Genomic DNA, 24065 nt, shown 5'->3' with positions numbered 1-24065 from the left:
GGAGCATATCTTGGATAATAAAACCTTAGGTAATAAAGTGTGAAATGTATTTACAGGGCGGAGAAGAGATGCAGAGCAGATAAATGTCGGAGACCCCCTCCAGATTGCCAGCTCGCGTACAGAGGGACTTAGAGCTTGCTCTGTCAGAACTAGCTGGCTTTCTGGATCTACTTGGTTACCTTTGTACTGCACTTCCCAGCGTATCAAGACAGTACATGAAAAGTGCCAGACCCCGCCTGACCCTACCTGCTCATACAGTGTGCTGCACTCTTCATAGTAAGCTGGCTCAGGACCCAACCTGAGACAACACGACCAACTGTGTCTCAGCAGGCTGTTTGCAGAGAAACATGGAAGCTCTGCCTAATGCCCTACGGGACTACCAGCCCATAGTAGGATGGGGGTTGCCAGCTTGGGTGCTGCCGACCCAAGCAGTTAGCCCAGTACAGCCAGCCATTGAAGCTGTGTGGGCATGTTCATGTAACACACTGTCTTGACCTGATAAGGCCTCCTAGATTTTATATCTCTGCATCTGTGTATGATTAATGTGTAAGCTGCGTAATCCACAAGTTTAAGAGTAGACTTCACAAACGTAAAGCTCTGTTGCTATTCAAAAACTTCCTGGCATTCAAGTCCTATTTGCTCTTTCTAGGTAATTCCATTAAGTAAAAATTGGCTTTTAAATTAAGTGCTTGCTTTTGGCACGAAGAGAGAGATCAGAGTTTCCTAACTTTACTGATTTCTGGGCATTTTCCATCTCTCTTGTTTCTTTCTTTTTTTTTAATAATTTGTCATAATTTGGTGAGTATTTTAAACACATATTCCTTCCTATGACCCCAGAAGATTATGAAAGAATACGTCTAGTGAAATGAAGGCTAGGTGCATCATAACATAGCAAATAGCAAATGGTACCTTTTTCATGACTTCTAAAAAATAAGGAAGACATTTTAGTTTGTCTTGAAAATGATCTCTTGGTGCTATTAATATTTCCAGTGCTTAACTAGATCGTGCATTAATTTATAATTAATTTAAATGAGACTATTTTAGTTTATGGATATGACATTATTCCTCAAGCACTACTAGCAAACATAAGCAAGCACTAAACAGTTTTATTTCTGGCCCACCAAAGGAACTGTCTGGTTGGATTAGAATGTATGGCTTGATTCAGGACCCAAATCAAAAAATGAAATTGGTTGAGTTCAGGAAGAAATGGTGGAAATGCATCTGCAGTTGTTCTTTGAAAGAATTTGCTAGTGTTGTTTTAAAACTGATTTCACTTTAAAAAAACCCCAGCAAATAATACCGTCTACAGGGATTCTATTCTTACATGTGAACAGGCTTAAAAAACTCACAGGGGTAAAAAATAGAAGGAGTTAGGGGCTAGGGGAAGTACCATTTACAGTATTCCAGTTTCAACTCCTATTTCTTGAATGCTTTCCAGAACTAGAGAATTGCAGCCAGCATTGTAATATTTTGCTTCTGACAGGGTTTTCTTAATTCTTCCAAAGCTTCATGGAGCCATAAATGACAGAAACAATAAGGCCTTTGTTTGTGCACTGCATGTTGTGGCTGGGAATGCATTGCATTCTATGAAAAAAGAGTTTTGTTTTCTCACAGGAGAGTTACAACTGATGCTTTATAGTCCAAGTTTTTGGAAATTACTATCTTGGTAGAAAAGAGCCATTTAATAAACACTTTCAAAATATGTGCCCCTGTACACGTCCTGCTACCTGCCTGTCCCAGTGTCTTTTGAATGTCATGCTGAGAGGAGGTGTGGGGGCGGCAAATTTACCAGGCAGATGTGTAAAATCATGGTCCACAGCAGCATTTATACTGTATGATATTTTCCAGAAGCACATCATAGTTCTAACAGTGTCTTCTGTTTTGGGATTGTAGATATAAATGAATGTGAAAGCAGCCCGTGTGTCAATGGTGCCTGCAGGAACAATCTTGGATCTTTCAATTGTGAATGTTCACCTGGCAGCAAGCTGGACTCTACGGGACTGATATGTATTGGTGGGTATTTCCTCCTGTTATTTTCCCTTTCTCTTACTAACTTGAAAAACATTGATCATATTGATTAATTAAGCAAGAAAATAATGTATTTGGGTGATTTCCCCATGATAGCAGGCAATATGTCTAGTTCTATAGGTAAGACCAAATAAACATGTACTAATTGATTGCTTCCATGGGAGCAGGAACAAACTGAGAGAAACATAGTTCATGAGGATGTCCGAACTATGGTGAATGTAGTGAAACGCAGGTATCGATTGTTGGGAGAGAGTGGGAGTGTCTTATTATTAATAGGAATTATCTCGTCATTTGGGAGAATGAGAATATGAGTAAAGCTATAGCTGATTAGTCTGGTAGATGAGAAACTGTAAAGCAGAAATGCCCACTCAGTTCTTTGGCCATTTTCAAATCTGAGACAAGAAAGCAGGTAAAACTGCAGGAACATCTACTCAAATAGTGATAGGAAAGCACATGGCTTCTAGGGCATTCTTCATAAACTGAAGGCCGACTTTCCTAGCTATAAGGAAATGTTAATGGCTTTTGCATTATAGCACAATCTCATACTTTACCTTTTTTGTAGGAAGTTGGTAAAGGTGAGTAAGAAAGATCTGAGTGTCAGGATCCCTGCCCCTGGAGCAGACACATGAGTATTGTCTGGGTTTTATATATACACACACACAAAATAAAAATATATTAAAAAAAAATGTTAGCATCCTTTGAGGATTCTGTGGCACTGAAAAAAAGCAGAAGACTGCACAGATTTTACTGGAGCTAGCAGCAAGTTGTCTGCAAGATGTCATTGGCATTATCTTTGGAAGCCATTCATTAGTGGTTTTTTCCTGCCTTTCCAAGAAAACTGAAAGGATTGGAGACATCTGTACTTCTCAGGTGATCATAAGCTGCCATTGTTCCATCTTATTTGTGTAACATAGTTGAAGTCATTGTAGGATATGTGGGATAAATTGGATTGGAGTGTCATTAATAACTGGATGATGCTAATTTTAAATGTTCCTTTTATTTTAAGATGAATTTGTCTGGTGTTCTTGGTTCAACTTTCTTGCCTTGCCAAGATTTTCTTAAGATAGGAAATTGAATGCAAAGACTCAAGTTTCCATTTAATGATGGAGTCTGTCTATGCCTTAATATGTTTTTTAAGTGAATGTTACTTTTGTGCTTAAGCCTTCTCTTGGATTTGCTTGTAGCATCACTGGCCAGTAAAGTTTAGTACTGTTTTTGTTCTTTTTTACATTGTGCTAATTTCTTGATATAACTACACCAACCTATGCTTCTTTGTACTGCTTATTTTTGATCTTGTGGTGTTCTCACATCCAAAGGTGCTACAAGTTCACTAAGGGCCTAATTATGAGAATGTTCTGGATTTACTTTGCAAATGGTTTCCGTTGGAGTGTTTACATCGTGAGTTCCCATTTGGCCTGAATATTAGTGATAAGTAACATAAAATGTAAACAAAAAACATACCTGGGCAGTCAGATAAAAAGTGAAGATTAGGAACCACCTATATACTGTGAGCCTAATCATTAATTTTTCACATTGACTAAAATTGTTTCAGGAAGAGTTTTCTCCACTACAGATGAGAATATGTTAGGACAGAAGTGCAGCTAATGCGAGATATACAGCTTATACCGTTAGAGCCCAGTTCTATGTTTTTCTACCTTGGCAAAATTTCAGTTGGAATTGGTAGTGATGAGAGGAGGGAAGACTGGGTTATTGAAAAGTGAGTAAGGGGTTGGAAGTTATAGGTAGTTTACCATGTGAAAAACTTGCAAATGCTCTTATCGAATGTATGCCTTTTTAAATCTCTACAGTAGAGCAAGTTGTTTTTTCCCATTACAACTGCAGTGAAAGACTTGTATATTGAATGTATTTGCCACAATTTTTTGGCGGATTGCTCCTGTAAAGCATTCCTGTAGCATCAGATATGAAAAGCATATGCCAAAACATAAATGTATGGCTAAAATAGTGTTGTGGTTTGGGAATGTGTTGTATTCTTCATAAGAATGATCAAAGTAAGGTAATGTCAGATTCTGACCCCTCTCTAGTTTTTCTTTAATTTCAAATTTGCTCTCATGTCAGAACCAGAATCAGTCCTACATTATAAGAGTAAGTTTTTCTTTCTTTCATGATGATGTTTAAAGTTATTGAACTTAAAAATGGCATAAAATTTTTAAGTAAAAGCACATGACAACAACATTAGAATAAGAAAGGATTAACATAACATCACTGTTAATTTTATCTTTACAATTTATTGCTCCAATGTGTTTGTTGCTACTTGATCTTATTTCTGATTTTCACTGTCTTGTGGACTCAGATCATGTACGGCACGTTAGACTGATCTTATACGGAGAAGCTATATGGCTGATGCTTGTTCTTTACTCAGTTTGTGGACAGAAGACTTCAGTCTGTCAGTTCCTCTGGTTCCTTTGCTCAGTCTGCTTCAGCCTCAAGGCTGAAGAACCAGGTGGCTTGAGCCATCTGCATCCATATTACCTGTAGAATTTGAGCATAGATATGAGCCATTTGTCTCTGTGAGCTTTCCTGGGTAGAGAAAAAATGACTTGCTCAAATTACAGTCAGATTTCAAGTCACAACATTCAAGTCACAAATTTAAGCTCAAACCTCCAGGTTGTTAGTTCAGCAGTTACAAGAAAAGCATTCAGCAAAAAACGTTGACATATTTTGCATTTATTTTGCTTGCACACTGACAGTGTTTGCAATATTGAAGCTGCACTCTTAGAGGAAAAAAGTGAAATTGTTTTTGAAATACATCTATTGGTGGTAGAAGTGTTGCATTGCTGTTTTGGGAATTGCTCATACAGTAGGGATACTGCCATTTGTGTTTTTTGAAGTGTGCACTTAATATATGCTTTTTATGCATGTTTTAGTAAAGATTTGTGGAATGCATACAGCGCACGATAAGTAGGCTGCCATCTGCCTGTAGTATGCATATATTATTCTTCAAGACAGAATCAAAGAGATGCAAGCAACAGAAAGAATGCTTTGATGCTGGATAATAACTTTTTCACCAAAGCAAAAGCCACAGTGACTGCCCATTGTAGATTTCGTCTGGACAAGAGAGATTATGTAAAATAAAGGAAATTAACTCATAGTCTGAAAAAGATAAGACAAGCAGACTTCGGCAGGGTAATGCAGATGCAGCTGGTGTGAGGAAAGCCACCTGCTAATTTGTATAGTTTAAATCATTTTTGAGATATTAGTTTGATTTTCCCATCCTGTAAAGTTGGCTACTAAAACTAAATAATACTGAGCTCAAGAAACTTCTAGTGAATAAAGCAATGGAAACATTTACATTTTGATAACATAAAGCAGAGACATCAACATATGAGCAGCAAGCTGGATGTGGTGTAAAAGAGCAGTTAAAGAACCTATATTACCTCTCCCCATGTTGGTCCCTGAATTTGGGACATATGATGACCGGGGACATGCCCATCCCATGACTGGGTAAGAGCCAACCCAGCTAATGACTGTCCAGGTTTTGTCTTTGTTGACCGAGGTCTTGACTGTTAGCTAAAGGCTTATCAAGGGGTGGAAAAGATGCCTTTTCCACTCTTTTATACCCCTCATTGGTTTGTGCATTTTTCTAAGTGTGGTGTTCTGCCCCAATATCAATGCAAATAATGCAACTGTTTTACACTTAACTGTTAATGAAGTACATTGCCCGGTTTCTAGAGCTGATTCCAGTCACATTCTTGGGCTGATTTTTTTCCTGTTACTTTAGCCAAAGAAGGGTTGTGCTCTCTGTGTTCTACATAATTTTATAACATGACAATTTTGTAGCAAAGTTGAAGTTGTTTGAAAAAAATAAGCTGGAATGATTCTGTCTAAAGCACATTGCTCCTAAGCATGAGGTATTAGTAATACTGATCAACAGCACCTAATAGACGGTCTGGCTTTTTGTACATATAATATATGTAAATCTTAAAGCCAAATCCTATTCTTCTTTCATTAGTCATCTCATTAAATTCATCTGGGCCACTTGCTTAGCTTTGAACTCTGAGAATGCACATGCATTTAAACTCTACCCAGGCTGACCGCGCAGTCTGGGTTAGATCTTTACAGACTGCTTTTGCTGCCTGATCACAAAGGTTGTGGTCTGCTTCAACAGATTTTATACCATTTGAGTGTAACATTGTAAAGGTACTGAGCAAAGGTGCTGTAGGTACAACTCTTAAAGTACGTAACTGATTTAGGATCTAATGGACATTTTAAAAAACAGCTTGGGCACTGAAAGTATAGATTTTAAGACCTGAAGATTTGGGTACCTAAAAGAGAATTTCAGAGGATTTCAGGCAGCAGAGACGACGCTTGTGGCTGAAAATCTCGCCTCTGCTCAGTGGCTGTCTAGCCTGGGCAACAGTCAGGAGGTGCTGCCTGACGAGGCTGGGCACTTACTGGAATCTGGAGGACCCCTGCTAGCTGTGGGACTTGGACTATAAAATGCCTCGAGCAGTGTGCTGTATTGCTCACTTTTCGTGATAGTGCTGTTCCTTTCCATCACTTCTAAACTAAAATTTGTACAAAATGACTTTGATGGAAGGTTTTCTTTCAAAAGAGGGCCTGCACTCCCTTGGTACCCTGTCTACTGATGGCATGAACATGGCATGCCAACCCTTTTTGCTGTGACCAATATTCCGTATTGTTTTCTATTCCGCTGTAGATAGCCTGAAGGGGACTTGCTGGCTCAACATCCAAGACAGTCGCTGTGAAGTCAACATCAATGGTGCTACACTGAAATCTGAATGCTGTGCTACCTTAGGAGCAGCTTGGGGCAGCCCATGTGAGCGATGTGAATTAGGTATGCTTTCATATCCTGCATCTTTTGGGAGATGAGAGGAAGCACCACTAGATAGATTCTCATCATTTTCTGTATAGAAAACAAGCAGACGGACAACACAAAAAACCTATGAAATGAAGTTGTCTTATTTAGGATCACTTGTAATCTCCACAATCAGAGATCATTCTAATACCTTTCAAATTACCAGGAAATAACATGTGAATAAATCTTTTAATAATTACATATGTTTCGTCTCCACAAGCACTGTGCATTGGTGTAGGGAAGTAAGGACTACAATAATAAAGTGAAATACTTGGTAGAAGTCTTGAGGGCTTTTTATGTTGTGGACTGTTAGCACTTTTTCCAGCTGTTTTCAAACACATAGTTTATGTACAATTATTGGTTGCAGAATAGTACTACTATTAGATTACAGGGCTAGGTGTAGAAGTTGGAAGCAAGAATGCTAACTGCATGTTGTAGTTTGTGGAAAAAATACTGTGCCGCGTTCTGCCCATAAGGTTTGAATAATGCCACTTGCAGCTGAACCAGTGTCAGGACGTTTTAGCCTTTCATTTTTAATTGGAACAATAACTGTGGGCACATGTATCCCATCTAGTAAGCATGGTGCAAACAACATCCAGCAGAGCTCTTAACTGTGCAGGGCAGCGTCAAGCAAAGATATTACTTTGGATTCCAGAAAGCAGCATGGTCAGGTTAGACTGGTAAAACAAATCAAAATCTAATCAATCTAGAGAGCTAATTAGCTCAGACTGGGTACATTTGGCCATTTAATTTCTTATTCTCTAACTAGTTAAACTTCAGCAAGCTTTCCTATCACTACATCATGCTACATTTTACATGCATATCCTAAAATAATGTCATTGCTCAGATCCTTTGTGAAGCTGCAGTGGGGAAAAAGTCTTTAGTGATAACTGGCATCACTAAAGCTTTAAATCTTCAGGCAACTTTACAGGAAATTTACCTTTCAGCTGTATCAGAGTGCAGAGATTGATATGATCAGATGCTGAGCATTCTGGTCTCCATTAAGGAAAGCACATGAGAAAGTAATTGTCTAAGATTGAATTTCCTCAACTGTTCACTTGTTTTAAGTAACATGTATGAGTCAGTGCTTTTCTTGATTGAGGCTAGAGCACTCACCTCCTTATACAGTCAAATTATTACAGAATTCCAAAGATACATTTATTTTTAAATTATTTACTGCTATATTTCTGTCATTCTAAAGCAGTGATATATCTTTCTGGCTTGATTCCAGACACAGCTTGCTCAAGAGGATTTGCCAGAGTGAAGGGTGTTACCTGTGAAGGTGAAGTTTTTGCTTCTTACTCAAGATGTCACTTTTTTTTCCTCTGAAAATGAGATAAAAGGGGATTTATTATGATGTTGTTTTTGTCAGGGCATAATCATATTGACCTTAGATGAATGCCTTCACAAACAGTTACTGACTGTGGGGAAGCATTATGTTACACTGTTTGTTGGAGAATATCAAAATGATACAAGGAGAATGGAACTGAGCCTTCAAAATACATTTAATCCTTTCAGTTTTTCCTTTCTCTCAGCCATATCCATCATCTTGTCTTAGAGAAGAGAATGTGGCATCTTAGTGCCCTATGTCTTGAAGATCTTGCAAGAGTCCCTTGAGACTGAGCCAGATGCGTATTCAGAACAGTGTTCAGATTCTAATACAGTATGGATGAAAGCCTCTCACTTTCTTTCACGTAGCTTAAATTCTCAATAAAGCTGTAGCTGTCTCCTTCGAGTTAGCATATAACTCAACTCTTCGTTTCCCCAACAGATGTAAATGAGTGTGCTGTTTTCCCGGGGGTTTGTCCCAACGGGCGGTGCGTTAACAGCAGAGGCTCATTTCACTGCGAGTGCCCTGAAGGACTGACACTGGATGGAACAGGGCGAGTGTGTTTAGGTAAGAGTGCACTCAACTCTGCCAGCTTTTTAGCTGTGTCCAACAGTTGTCTGAAATTATTCTCAAAGGGTGTGAAAGGATGTTTGGTTTGTTTCTGAATTCCTCCAAAAGCAGTTTGTGAAGCGTATGTTTTAGTTTATGCCTGCTTAGATATGCAATGCCTGTGTCAGCTCAGGGAAGAGCTCTTAATCCCTTGGGGGAATATGAATGTTTGTGTTAAAATTTGTTTTGCCCACACTGCAATCAATAGGTTTCGCTAGAGTGCTGCCCTTACTGTGACTCCTGTTCACGAACAGAAATGTCTGACTCGCTGGGAGCTAGACGATAAGCAGTCAGCTGGTCAGCCAGCAGCTTGTAATGCAGTGTGAGCAGTGCTCTTCTCTATTACTATCTCGTAATTTTGTGAAACTCAGATACTACCTTGTAGGATGAATGCTGGTGCAAATTGGTCTGTCTGAGAGTAATCAAACTGAATGTAGATAAAAATAAGACTTCATCTTTGTTGTACGGATTAGTATCTTCTACTGACAAAACATGATGTTTGTGAAGACACACATTTCTCTAGGCAAGACTTCAGGTATAAAAAATACTGAACCCCTGTGTAAGTTCAAGAAGAGAGAAGTATCCGGTAGCAAGTGTAGTTAGTGTTAATAATCTGCATCTTTAGAAATCAATGGTCAGAGATGAAAATAGATAAAGTCAGGGTGCTGGATGTTTAGAATAGATTCTGGGATCCATATTAATTTTTCTTACCAGTTCTAAGGACTGTAAAAATATGATTACTGACAGCATTGATTTCTTTTAAGAAAACAGTGCAGCAGAACAAAAAAGATTTTTCAGCCCTTGCTTCATGTCAAGGATTTTCCTACTCTAACCTTTATTTTTTTATTTCAACAGTGTTCTCTTTCCTCAAGCAGATTCAAATTTAAGCAAACACTTCTGATTTAGTTGCACTATGCCTTACCAATAGCTGATACAGACAGTTACCAGGTTGTGGGGTTTTTTAATATGAACGTAATTCTAGAGATATTTATTAAAATAAGCAGAATTTTGAAATGAAGCAGATGTGTACAATCAGTATAAATGTCTCAGAAAAAAGAAACAATTCAAAACCAAGTCTGCCCGTATGCACGTATCCATTATGTTTGTGCATACCATATGCAGTTTGGTGATGTTCCACCACCACCCTGAGCCCCCCCAAACTTACTAATTCTCTTGCCAGTCACTGGCATCTGTGGCCATCAACCCTATATTATTTCTCAATGAGAAATTTGATAAGGACAGATGTGAATTTAATTGCAGTTGATAAGTATAATAAAAAGTTGGAACGAAGAAGCCATTTTCAAGCAAGACACAGGATTCGTTTACCCTCAAACGCATGTTCCCTTTTCTTATTCTAATGAAAAAATGACCTTTTATATGACAAGATATGTGCCTTCTGCTATGCTACACAAGCACTGTGCACTCTGTCATAAGTTTCTGAAATATGTTTATTTCCTGCAGGATCCAGTACAGTGATTTTAGTGCAAACAAATATTTATTAGCAGTATGTTTGCTGAATCTCTGGAAATGAAAATAAATATGATCCTGATGTGGAATAGTTTACAGGAAACCATGAGTATTCTTTGAACAATTTCCATTTCTTATAGTTCCTTCTAAATTGTTTAACTTCAGATGTGCATGGGGTAAATTTATATTATAAATCTGCACAACTTTGAAGGGCTTTTATGGAAAATAGTTCAGCAGCTCATCTGTGTTATTTTTAGATCTTGCATCTTCTCCAAAGCTTTTTGCGGTAGTCATTTAAGAGTTCTGTTAGGTTTGCTAAAGCCTAACTTCCAGTCCAGTATATCATATGAAACATTAATGCTTATATTTATCCTGAAAATACAGCTTGACCTCCAGTCCATTTCAGTCTGGAGGCTCTAGAATATGTCCAGAAGCTATTTTATCAGACACGGTGTGTCCTTGTGATCTTCCTTACACACTGAAAACTCTGTTTTCCTGGAGACCATTAAGCTACCAATAAATTTCTGTATAGTATCACTGACATCTTCTCTGCTGTAATTGATATTGTCCATTTCCCATTATTGGTATTATTTGCCAGATTTTTGAAATTTGGGCATAGAAATTCTCCTATGTTGTAGAAATTAACATGTAGAGACTTAACAACCCATTTTTTATACCAATTTTATATTTTAACAAATACTAAATTTTTTGCTAAAAACTTTAAACTATTTTTCTTTACTGAAATACAAATAGATGAAAAGTGTGGAAGGTACTAATGCTTTCAAATGGGTTATTATTGTTATTTTTTACTGTATGTGAGATATAGCAAGGCTGATCTTTTCTGTGTACAAACCAGTGTGGTGTACTTTTCCTGACAGTTGGGTATGCAAGTACAGATTTTGCCTGCACACTTGGTTGATCTATCTTTTGGTTGACCTGCTTTTCTGCAAATGGGACCCTTGAGTATAACCATACTTAATTTTTCTGGAAACCGTATTGTTTTCTCCTGCTAACTGGTGTTAAAGTAAGCCTAACAGCGGTCAGATTTTTTTTTTTTCTGTATTCCTTGTATTATTAAATTAATTTAATAATATAAACGTAGGTAGGAATATTTTTTTTTCCCACAAATGCAGGTCAATTTGTAAATGAGAATACCTGATACAGTAAAGAAATACATGTCTCTGTCCTATCAAATACACATAGAAACCTCAAAAGCACAATCGTGTCAGAGTAATGATATATCTTGATATTGGGAGAGAACAAAAGAAATGCTTTTACTTTTTTGTGGTACAACAGAGATCCAGAAACTTAACTATAGCGCAATATTAGCTACTTCAAATGGTTGAACATTGTGCAGAAGTGTAGAGTCTTGAGCAGAAACTAAACCTCACATGTACTCATCCCTCAGAAATAGGTGCTTCTGAAAAACAGAAAACTTTAGTAAAGGGCAAAATGTCTATTTGTTGTAAAATGAGCAGATATTCGCATGGAGCAATGCTACCTGAAGTGGGATGAAGATGAGTGCATTCAGTCTGTGCCTGGCAAGTTTCGTATGGATGCCTGCTGCTGTGCTGTGGGGGCTGCCTGGGGCTCCGACTGCGAGGAATGTCCTAAGCCTGGCACCAAGGAATATGAGGCTCTGTGCCCGAGAGGTCCTGGCTTTTCCAACAGGGGAGATATTCTAACTGGCAGGCCATTTTATAAAGGTAAGGGTTCATTCTTGCATCTGAAAATGGATTATAGGTACATCTGGGTGAATATTGTAAGAAAATGCTAGGATTTGTGTCTATGTTAGTTATGTACTTGAGGTAAGAGATGTTATAAAGATGTTTGCCTGAAAGAGCTGACCTTACAAGTGGGAAACTCTCTGCTTGCATGGTGCTCAAGACTGTTACAGGAGCCTAAAAGGAAAAGGTGCAAAGTTTGAATTTGGTAAGGAGAAAAAGGAAATGACTACGACAGGACTGAAGGGAGGGGACCTCTGAATGATAAGAATAACAGAAAATGTGCACCTTTTTTAAGGTAGTGCTTTGCGAAGAGTGAACTGAGGGTCAGATGAAGTTCCATAAAGTCAGGGAGTTAAGATGTAAATGTAAAATATTACTAAAATTTAGCCAGGGTTCTCTGAAAGAGAGACTGAAGAAGATGGGTTCTTTCTCTGGTTTCCAGAATTAATAAGTGATTAGAAGGGAAGGGTGTCTGTTGCATCAAAATTATGAGGGCAATGATAATGAGGAGCTGCAGTGATAAAGAAGTAAATAAAAGCCTTTTGTCCAGTTTTTACTAGCTTCAACTCCTGTAAAGCAAAAACAAATCTGAAGAGGCTGGAAAATGTTAAGAAACCAGATATGAGATACTTTAGGTGACTGACATCTGAGAAGAAGAACTAAATTTCTGTGTGCAGAAGCTGAGGCGATCCAGAAATGTCTTAGTATTTTATTTGTTTTTAAGAAGATGTATTCTCAAGCATTTGTCTTGGAATACATTGAGTTGCTTGAGAAAACTTTAACAGATTGGACCTCTGCTTCACCATAAATAAGCTCTGATTTTCAGGAGTTACTATTCTCAGGGAAAGCTTTGAACATTCAGTGGTGATTTAGTAACCAAATGAGGAATTTAATAATAATAATTATATAATTGTTTATTTTTATTAAAATATATTTAATTAGAAATAAGAAATTCTTAATTATTTAATAACAATAATGAAATCTTGTACACTCCAAGATTTTTGTAAGGTTTTTGCTTCTGCTTTTGTATTTGGACCACACTTTTCTTCCATTCACACTAATATATAGGAGATAGAAGTTTGTTTCATCAAAGGTGATTCTTGGGTAAGGACATTCATCCAGCAAATTATATCATATATCATACACTGTAAGAAAAGCTCATTCAAGTTTGTAAATGCTGTTGAGGGGGGTGCATATGACAGAGGCTGACACATGAAAAACCTTTATTTGTCCTATGCAAGATCCTTCAACAGTCTGTGTTACACAGCTGTCCAGCGAAATGCATTTAGAAGAGGTGAAACATTTCATTTGAAGAAAAATTACCCTTTTCTAAACTGAGCTCCAGATACCACTCTGGCAATCTCAATTTGAAAAAAAAGCCAGTCAAACAGGTAATAGTTACATCTTTTACAAACTGGCTCAGGAACACCATGAATATTCATTGTGTTAAAAAGCAAAATAGAGCACAATACACGTGTTGGCATCATGAGCAGAAGAGTCTCAACTCAGGGAATTTCACTGAATTTGATTGATTGCTGATTAACATAAACCTTTAATTACTAGTTTGAGAAACAAAAGAAAGCATAAATAATTCAACAGGTAGGGAAACATCTTTTTTCCCCTACCCCCAGGCTTGGCTTCAGCCCAGCACCTCTCTTCCACCCTTTCTGATTTCTGGCCCCTCTAGTCCCATGGATGAGGCAGTTGGCAGCACAGGGAGTTGGGGACACTGCGACGGTTTCTCTTTGTCACCCCTTGTTGCTTAGTGTTTACTTTTGCTGCTCCTTCCTTCTTCTCATTTCCTGTGCCCTAGCATGGGCTTCTCCATGGGATAGAGGCCCTCAGGGGTGTTCCTGCTCCAGCATGGGTTGTCCACAGCCCATGCTCCTTCAGGATGTCCCAGCCCCAATGTGGGTCACTCATGTACTGTAGTCCCTGCGGGATGTCCCTGCCCCAGCATGGATCACCCACAGGTCATGGTACCTCAGGGATCTCCCTACCCCAGCAGGAGTTGCATGTGGGTCACAAACCCTCAGAGGTGTCTCTGCCCCAGCATGCATCCTCCATGGGCCACTGTCCCTCAGGGTGTTCCTGCCCCTGCTTGGGTCACCTGTAGGCCACAGTCCCTCAGGCGTGTCCCTGCCCTGGTGTTGGTCTTCCACAGGCTGCGGTCCCTCAGGGGTGTTTCTGCCCTGACATAGGTCCTCCAGGGGTGGCAGTTCCTCAGGACTTCCTCCTCGGACATGGAGTTCTGCCTGCCGAGAGTGCATCTCCAGTCATGTCTCCAACAACATCCCCTCCTGCTTGCCTCCTCCATTTCATTTTTCAATTCTCCTAACCTGTGTAGGAGGAGGCCATCCTTCCAGTCCCCTGCGACCCAAACCCTGTCTTTTACGCCCAATACAATTGGTAAGAAGGAACAGGAAATCCCCATTAATTTTATCTATATTTGTGCTTAAGAATGCTCTTTTCTTTTGTTTTTATTTCATAGATATCAATGAATGTAAAGTGTTCCCTGGTATGTGCATGAATGGTAAATGCAGAAACACAATTGGAAGTTTCAAATGTAGATGTAACAGTGGGTTTACTTTAGATATGGAGGAAAGAAACTGTACAGGTAAGTCTTGCATTTTCCCCAGTTTCTCCTAGAATCTTAGAATAGTCCAGCTTGAAAGATCAAAAGATCATCTGCTCCAGCCTTTTGTAGGAAAGGAAGCCTAGATGAGATTATTTAGCACCCTGTCCATCTTGAAAACATCCAGTGATGGGGACTTTACCATGTCCCTGGGGCATTTTAAAGGAACTGGCACTTGTTGCATAGCTTGGTGATCTGGAAACTTAATGTCATTAATTTCCTTCAGTTTCTAAGAGCTTAATCTTTGGACAGAATGGCCAACTGTCTTAAGTTTCCCTTTCAGAAAATGATTCTTTAATAAATGTAACATTCTTCTTGTACACATACGTTAGGAATTTTTTAAACTGATGTTAAAGATGTGAAGGTCATGCTCTATCAGTACAACCTGAAAAATCAATAAGAATCATCAGCGAAGCCAAGTTCAATGTTTTAACATACAGATTAACTTAATTTACGTTCCTTACTCTCTGGTCATTGTTTTACCAAATGAATTTAGAGACTCCACTGCAAATTAATTTTCATTTAAATTTGATAACCAAGCACACACAGAGGCACCTCTGCAATTCTGACATCAGAGCAACATTAACTCAAGAAGAGACGTGCGTTTAATTTAAAAGTTTAATATTTTGTTATTTACTGCCTGGAAAAACTGAAACAGAAGATAAGCTTGATAGTTTTCTGGTTATGAGAGCCTGGATGCCTGCATTGTGGGTGGCTCTGTGCTGAAAATGAAGGAGGTTTTTTTATACCACACTGGTGTCTATGAGTGAGTCTGAGTGATATGAAGTGTGGGTGGTAAGGCATATTAACTGAGGTTGGTCTGGATGTTAATGTTGCCCTAACTGGTGATTTCCTTGTTTTTATAGTGATTGCATTGATGAGAAATGCATTTAACAAACTTTATTTCTAAACTAACAAGAATAGGTCAAGAAAACTTCTCTCTACAAAAGCTTTTTTTGGTTCTGTTTTCCATTGAAAGTTCGTTCTGATGAGAATGTTCCACTGAGCAGCTGTAGAGAACCAGGTTTTATTAAATGGAAGACTTTTTTTTGTTTTAAATTAGCAACAAAATGTTTTATAAAGCCTGCAGGAGGGCAGATACTCTGTAACATCCCAGGCCCACCACATGGGTTACCATCTGACGCCTCTACACATCTGTGTGTGAGGACTGAACTATCCTCACCCAGCAAAACCTGGCCATAGGGTGTGACACAGAGGCAGAAGAGACTCTTGCGTGTGGGGAAAAAAGAACTGTTTTAAATCTTTAGCAATTTCTTTAGTTAAGCTTATACTTGCCTAATTTTCCTCAGCCACTTACACAAATGAGTCTACTGTCCAGCTCACCACCTTACTACGAACATGTTGATGCTCTTCTCTGATTCCTTGCTCCCTCGACTTCTTGGATGACAGAACCAATCCTATGGACTAATTCCAGTCTCTATCCTGGACTGTCTTCATTGTTTCCAATATTCTGTTATTTTTTATTTCCCTGTAAAGACTTCATGATTTCTTAATATGTAAAAATTAATGACACAGTAGTGAATGAAGCTGAAGGTAGAGGGTATAGTGGAGAACATGAAACAAAGGCATTAAACCCTAGTTCATCCCAAAAACACTGGATGGGCAATAGAGTAAGGAAGAGAGAAATCTGGAAAGATATGAAGAGGTAGTAAATAACAGGCTATACAGTTGTTCTTTCCAGTCCTCTCCTTCAACACTGACCTGTTTCACTGGATCATGTCTATATTACAAATTCCTTTAGCTTCCTGCCTCACTACCCGTGTGTCTTACAAAGAGCTCTTCCTTCTCTTCTCTTTTTACTTTCTACAACCCTGCTACAAACCTCCACAGTAAGTTTCATTCAAACTTAACTAATAAGATAGATAACCAGTAAACGGTAAATCTAGCTTTCAAAGAAGCTACTTTAATTCCTAATGGAAAGGGTATATCTAAGCTTATAATGCTATTACTGGATAGATGTCTTCCTAATAAGCAATTTAATATCAGTGGCGCTGTAGTCATGGAGTCAGTGGTACCTCTGTAATAATAACAACTCAGAACTTGTTACAGTTAGTAATTTCCTTAGAAATCTAAACTTAAATTACACTTAGTGGACACCTACTTGTTACATAGCTTAATCTATAGTTGAGAGCTCTGAAGGCATTGCATTATGAATCTTTCACACACTGTTTCACATGATCCATATTCCTTTAAATATTAAATGAATTTCATTTTTCTCTGTTGCTTTATGTACTGTATATGATTTCTGTAGAGTTAATTTAAAATGGCTAAGTGTTCACTTCTGTGAAAAGCAGGATAACCTTAAACTGTGTTTGATTTTTCTACATCTCCATTACTATAAAATAGACATTGATGAGTGCCGGATCTCCCCAGACTTATGTGGAAGTGGTACTTGTGTCAACACTCCTGGAAGCTTTGAGTGTGAGTGCTTTGATGGTTACGAAAGTGGATTTATGATGATGAAGAACTGTATGGGTAAGTGTTGCCAGAGTGACCTGAAGTCTGTCCGTTTACTGTACAAAGCCTGACTATACTTTGTACTATACTAGTTCTGCTCCACTGAACTCTTCATATGTATAATTATTGTGACTTCTTGAACAAATGAGACAGATACACAGTTTATAGGACAGATAACTGAACAATGCATATAGCTTTGCTTGTTCGTTTTGCTAATTACTTTTACACATTTCTGTATAGATATTTTAGAATGGCAGCAACTATTCATTCATCTAGTTTAAAAATGGCTAATGAGGTATCCAAACATTTGGTGAAGTTAGGAATAGAAGGCTGGAGTTTCAAAAGTAGTGTGATTCCCTTTTCCGTGATACTTCTAGGACTCAAGAAATTCTGAGTGCATTTCCTGAAAAATTGCATCTCTTTAATCTGTCTAAAGTTGTAAGAATAGATATGGAGACGCCAAAAATTAATAGCCACCTTAAAAAATCTTGAGTTAGTATTGTGGAATACTTCATGAAATACATCATGAAATATATAATCAAAATTAGAAAGTCTGAGATTTTCATCTTGATGAGGCTGAGTGGGTCCTCCTCCTTGCCCTTCTTGAAGATTGGATTGACATCTCCTCTCCTCCCACCCTAAAGATCCTTGCCTGATTTCTGTGACCTTTCAAGGATGGTCAGGAGTGGCTTCAAAATGACATTGGGCTGCTCCCTCTCAGCGCTCATGGGTCTTTTCCATGTCCTTTATAAGCAGTTCACTTCCCCCATTTCCCCTCATCTTTTTGCTGCTGCTGTTATACCCTTCGCATCCCTTGCCAGGTCAACTCCTGGTGACTTTGGCTTTGCTAACCCCATCCCTGCACACTCAGACAATGCCTCTCTATTTCTCCTGCATCACCTGTCCCTGCTTTTGCCTATTTTATGCTTCCTTTTTGTGTTTGAGTTTTGTCAGGAGCTTTTGTGCTCATAATTGAACTAAATAAGTTGTCCTATGCCCCTGTGTGCATACCTTTACTTGATTTTCTGCAAATTGTGATGCTTTTAGACTCCAAAAGTCAGCAAGAAATCATTGCCTGAATCACGGATGAACATAACAAAGAAGATAAACCGTGGAAGATGAACAACCTTCATGACAGACAGAGTGCAAATGCAGAGAATCAATACTGTATGACGGAGATACATTATCTGTAAGATAGAGGCAGGAAAGCAAGATGTCAGATAAATAAGCAGAGAGTGAGGAGATAAGAAGATAAATGACTTTCTGAGAGCCTTTTGCAGGAACTAAGAAAGAGAGGGCATAATGTTCAGTGAAAACATTTTGGAGCTGTGAGGACTGTCCAAGCAGGAGTATAGCAAAAGAGATGTTGAATTCTATCATCAGGCAGTTTCTCCCCTCATGTGAATAACCTGCGAAGCCCAATGATATCTTGGCTAAATTCTCAGGCTAATGAAAGATAACACTAGTTTGCCTATCTGAATAAAAGTCTCTAGTTTCAAGGATAGGTAGCCATAATGCTTCCTGGGAGTCCAAACATGCCCAGTCCCACCTTGAACATCTTTTGGTCATATTTCTCTTCAACCACATCTACAGTGTTAGCTGTTTTTTTCAGGTTTGTCGGTCAAATACTCAGCTTGCCATTATAAGCTGTAGCAAGCATATTTCTGAGCCGCACAACGACCTACGCAGGAGTTATCAAATTGAATAGCCATTTAGTTAAAAGTTTACACACACATCCCCATTAGTGGCATCCATAGACAACACTTTCAGTGCATACATAAATGGGTGTCTGGTTATATTACGAAGCACTTTTTAAAAAATTTCATCACATTAATACATTGTTCTAAATGGCAGCCATCCAAACAGTTGCTGTCTTTTCTTGTGTCCTGTGTCTCCTAGAATACTTAATTTTGAATGATGAATTTCTGTTTTTCTTGAGGAGAAAAATACCCATTTTTAGAGTTGTTAATGTATAGTTTTTTGTTTGCCCTTTTATGCAGTATGAGGAAAGGAGCCGCACTGCTTCAATGAAACAATTCCTTTATTTCTGACCTCCAGATTTTGTCACTTACAGACACTGAGAATTGCTTTTCTCTTTGTTGCTCCTTAGTAATGGTTTTATATTTATTTATCGTGGTTTCTTCGCAGATATTGATGAATGTGAACGCAACCCTCTGCTGTGTAGAGGTGGCACATGTGTGAACACCGAAGGGAGTTTTCAATGTGACTGTCCTTTGGGACATGAGCTGTCACCATCACGTGAGGAATGTGTAGGTGAGTTTCAACTCAGAATAGTGGTCTTCAGCTTTCTAAGAAGAATGGTCATTTGTGCTATGAAACGTTGTTGTCTCTGGCAAGGATGGGGTCTCAGGAATATCTTATACAAATTCATGCTCCTCCTTTATATGAGTATCTTCAAATTAAAACCTTGTAGCAGATCCTGTAAAATTTCCAGTGCCCTTAACGCTGTTGACTTCAAAGAGGAGTATTTTACCAGGCCTCTTAGGGATTATCTAGCAACTCAAAGGACTGTACCACTCATGCTGGCAACTTTCAAGTAAAATACATACAAGCACAAAGTGAACTTCGTTCCTGCAGTCACAGAAAAGAATTGTCTCTTATTGAAATGCAGCTCTCCTTTTTGCACATAATTCACCAAAATGGTGAAAAACATGCAAGAAACATAATGCATATTGTCTCTTTGGTTTCTGTGTTTGATGCATAGTTGCTTCAAGAGTTGGTTTAAACCAACAGACTGTGTAGTTAATACGCACAGACCAGAAACAAAGAAGATAAATCTTTGGACGCTGGCTTAAACATACTATACAGAGCTCCACACCTTGAACTGGAGCATGCTAAGAACAAGAAAGAAATTGAAAAAGCCCGAAAACCACTAGTTTAAAATACTGCCTCTCGCCCTCTTTCACTGGCATTTGGCAGTTAGAGCCTGCATTCTGAATAACAAGTAATTGATACGAATGATTCTTTTCCAGATGTAAATGAGTGCTCCTTAAGTGACAGTCTCTGCAAAAATGGCAAGTGTGTGAACATGGTTGGAACATACCAGTGTTCCTGTAACTCTGGGTACCAGGCCACTCCTGACAGACAAGGCTGCATAGGCAAGTGTTGTACACCTTCACCTATGTATTTGTGCTCCAGCATATATTGTTTCATCTGTCTTTGTTTTTATTTAATGTCATACCTTCCTCTTGAAACTGAGCAGGGCCATCTTCTCATCTGCTGTTAAGCATATCATGAACTATCATGGACCCTTCTTTTACCTTAGAAATATAAAGAAGGTATAAAAATATTGTTGCTGTACTGAACTCTGCAGAATACTTAGAGAAAAAATATTCTTATGGTACTATTCCATTAAAATCAGAGGCTTGAGCTAACAACCAGAAAATATTGCTTGCTTTTTGATCAAGCACCGATAGTTTCTCTTTCACTTTTTCTCCTTATTGTATACATCTCTTAAATCCTTCACTACAGTAGTACTGAATTATGTAGTTGTCATCACATTGCTGAGGAAAACAGAAGTATTGAGAGTTTCTTTTATTTGTTGGTTTTGGTGGGTTTTTTTTGCAAAAATATAAATTTGTGCTACATTTCAAGCTTTAATAAAACCTAATTTTCTCAGGGCTTTTCTTTCTTTCCTTTCCACATGTTGTCTTTTGCACTTTTTTTTACATCCGTAGTGATATATATGAACAAAAGCAACAACTAAAAGTAGCCACTTACTCCCACAGATGAAAATGCAGTTGAAAGAGAGAAAGCTGAACAAAATAGAAATCAGAGAGAGTAGAGTGAGAATAAAAATTCAGAATCATATCACTGATAAATGGTTTCATCTGCTAAGTAAAATGGCAAGAGAAGATTACTTTTCCTTATAAAAGTAGACTTACTACTAGTAATGTTGCTTCCCCAGATATTGATGAATGCATGATAATGAATGGAGGCTGTGACACCCACTGCACTAACTCGGAAGGCAGCTATGAATGTAGCTGCAGTGATGGCTATGCTCTAATGCCAGATGTCAGGACATGTGCAGGTAGGTTTTAATATCTTAAAAGTTCCAGCATCGTATCTTTCAGCCAGCCATATGAACATGGTATTCTTTTAGCCGATCTGTACCAGAGTGAAAGAATTATTGTCTTTTCTTTTTTTTTTTCTTCCCAGATATTGATGAATGTGAAAACAACCCAGATATCTGTGATGGTGGGCAATGTACTAATATTCCAGGGGAATATCGCTGTCTCTGTTATGATGGATTTATGGCTTCTATGGATATGAAAACTTGTATTGGTAAGTAGCTGTATGCACCAAATTTAATGCAAGTCTAAAAATTCTGCGGCTAATGCTTTAGGATGTTCTACTGAATCTTTGAAAGTGGATATTGAAACTACGTATATTATTAAAAAAAAAAAAACTATTGATCTTTCTTGACTATCACTATAGGTGTCAGGAAGGGTAGAAAAAAATTTGAAAAGTCCATAAAGATGAATCAGATCACATAGTTCCAAAAATAGGAGTGATTTAATTGTAATGATATGATTCCTCTAAAACATCTCTATTGAGAAGAGATTATCTGAGTGCCCCAGCATTTTCTTCTCTTGTAAATGTTTCAGTTTGTTCCCTCAACTACAGAAAGTTATCATGAGTAATTATAAAGGAAATTAAAATAAAAGTATCTCCTCAAATTAACTTAACCTGTTTAGTTTATCTTGGTGTTTATATGAAGTTCTTACCGTTTACATTTAATATAAAGTTTCATATGTTTCATATTTTAAGGTGATTTTGGCTATACTGATAACATTTTTTACATTTTGTGAGCATCTGTCAAACAAACCTTCACTTTGCACGTGTGCACACTCACACAGACACACACACTGAGGAGAAACTAGTTATATGTAATGCTGAGCAAAGCTGTCCTGAGCTGGTTTTGTCTCCTTTTTTCCAGAGTTAGAGTTGAATTTAAGATTTTCTTTTCACCTTCATTTTTTATGTTATTCCAGGTTCTTGTTCTCAGTTTTGCGCACATACTCCATGTTTATGCAACCAACTTGAAAGTTTAGAACTGATCTATTCAATAATTTTTTCCATATTAGCCATGTTAGTAGCTGTAAAATCAGAATACTTTTTTTCATTTTATACACAACCGTTCTTAAATGTTCTTTTCTAGGAAAACAGTATCTGATATTAGGGTTAGAAACTTACAGTGAGGAAGTGTGAATTTCTGCCATGAATGTAATTGCTTTCCTTGCTAACAGTATCATCCAGTTTGTCAAAAAGCCTTTGGGTTAACTACAGTGTCATACTGGACCTAACGCTTCTTTCAACAAAGTACTTGTTTTTTTTTCAGCAGAAATATTTTCAATATCTTGTATTTATTTGACAGTATGTGAAATTAGATGATCTTTGGCATTTAACTGGTGTAAAATGGGAGCTATTTGAATAAAGTCAAAAAGTTGACATAGGTGTAACTCATAATAAGACTATGTTTTAACTACAAGTTTTTAACCAGATCTTTAATTATCAACTATTTAGCTTCCAAATGAGGTAAATTCTGGAATAATGTTAAAGCCTTGTATTATAGTTGAAAGCCTATATTGAAGATGTAGTATGCAGTACAAAAATCTAAAACACGGTTCAGGTATATTATTCTTTAGGAGAGGTTTTCTTCCTAATGGAAAGCTTTCGTCATATATGCAATGCTCAGTGAAATTGGGAAGAACAGGGAGACATCGAAACTTCAGACTGCATCAAGGCAGCAAGTGCTGAGCAGTCACATTGTTGAGGTGTCTGGGAAGGGAGTCTGGCACAGGAGCACATCTACAGTCCTGATGACCTGTTTTCCCTTGTGGCTATTTTTTTTTTTTTAATATGGTTGTCGGAAAACTTTCTGGTTGTGGCTTATCACTTGCTCTTTCTGCAAGGGTCTTTCCCCAGTCCACCTGCAGCCAGACTTCTCCTTGAATGTTGCCTTTGTGGTGGCTTTGTGTGTTTGTATGTACCAGAGACAGCTCTAACTTTTGGAAGCATTTCTTCTCAAGGGCATGCCCTTAATGTCTCTGCTCTTTACCCTCTCCCAAATTGGCTTTCAGCAACACTGTTAGGACAATGGTTATTGACCTCTTCTTTCCCTCCTACTTAACCTCAGCTTCGATAGACATTTTGATTTTTCTTCCTCTCTTGAAATGTCTTGAAGTTTCTTTCAGCTTCTTTCAAAATCAGAGGGACTTTGTTTCTTGTCAGGAAGGAATTCACCCCACCACACACACATACACACTTGGGATCATTACTAAAAATTATTTCCTAGCTACCCATTTTCTAATGGCATAGCAGAGTGATAGGTAAAGGTCTGTACTAAAAAGCTGCCAATGATCTATAGACATTCTACGAAACCTAAATGGAAGGCTGTGCCAGAGCTACTCATAGCCATGAGCTACTAAGAGAAGGAGTTTGAAGTTTCCTTGTGGTGTTAAGAGTTCCCTATTTGATATGCTTCATAGTTCAGGCTTTTCCAGTGAGATTTTGGAAAAGCAGGTCAATTCTTATGTTCCAGGGGTGTCTCAGCAAGCAGAATTACAGAGGTAAGTCTGCAGCTCCTGCAACTGAGGAGACTTAGAACATGGCAGCTTTCCTTTGCCTCATAGTGTGACAGCTGAATATACTAGGGAAATAAAGGTTGCTGTAGTGAGACTATTTAGAAGACTGACGAAATCAGCCCTGTTTTAAAACACAAAACTAAATTTTACAAAATTCGTTTAATAACAACACATTGCCAATGGTCAGTTCTTACCCAATATTTATCATTATCACTGCACATACAAAACTGTTAGTTTTTAACAATCACATTCTAAATTATATGCAAGTATACAATACCACAGAGCTGTTACAGGTAGTTTGCATGGATTCCAGCCCTTCGTGTTGCTTATTCACAAAGGTCAAGGT

General features: G+C 38.1%; 1 protein-coding gene across 2 annotated transcripts in view; it reads left to right on the top strand.

The window, feature by feature from the left end:
* Positions 1-24065, top strand: part of FBN2 (fibrillin 2) — a 184239-nt gene that overhangs the window by 108799 nt on the left and 51375 nt on the right. For both annotated transcript variants that reach the window (XM_075136377.1, XM_075136376.1), the window contains exons 20-30: positions 1894-2013; positions 6707-6844; positions 8097-8147; positions 8637-8762; positions 11750-11977; positions 14490-14615; positions 17001-17129; positions 19260-19385; positions 20105-20230; positions 21040-21162; positions 21291-21416. In XM_075136377.1, coding sequence (XP_074992478.1) covers positions 1894-2013; positions 6707-6844; positions 8097-8147; positions 8637-8762; positions 11750-11977; positions 14490-14615; positions 17001-17129; positions 19260-19385; positions 20105-20230; positions 21040-21162; positions 21291-21416 — 1419 coding nt within the window. The remainder of the gene's footprint in view (positions 1-1893; positions 2014-6706; positions 6845-8096; positions 8148-8636; positions 8763-11749; positions 11978-14489; positions 14616-17000; positions 17130-19259; positions 19386-20104; positions 20231-21039; positions 21163-21290; positions 21417-24065) is intronic.

Source organism: Calonectris borealis, chromosome Z (genome assembly GCF_964195595.1).
Source record: "Calonectris borealis chromosome Z, bCalBor7.hap1.2, whole genome shotgun sequence".
Classification (NCBI taxonomy): Eukaryota; Metazoa; Chordata; class Aves; order Procellariiformes; family Procellariidae; genus Calonectris; species Calonectris borealis.
This window is presented reverse-complemented; position numbering and strand designations above follow the sequence as displayed.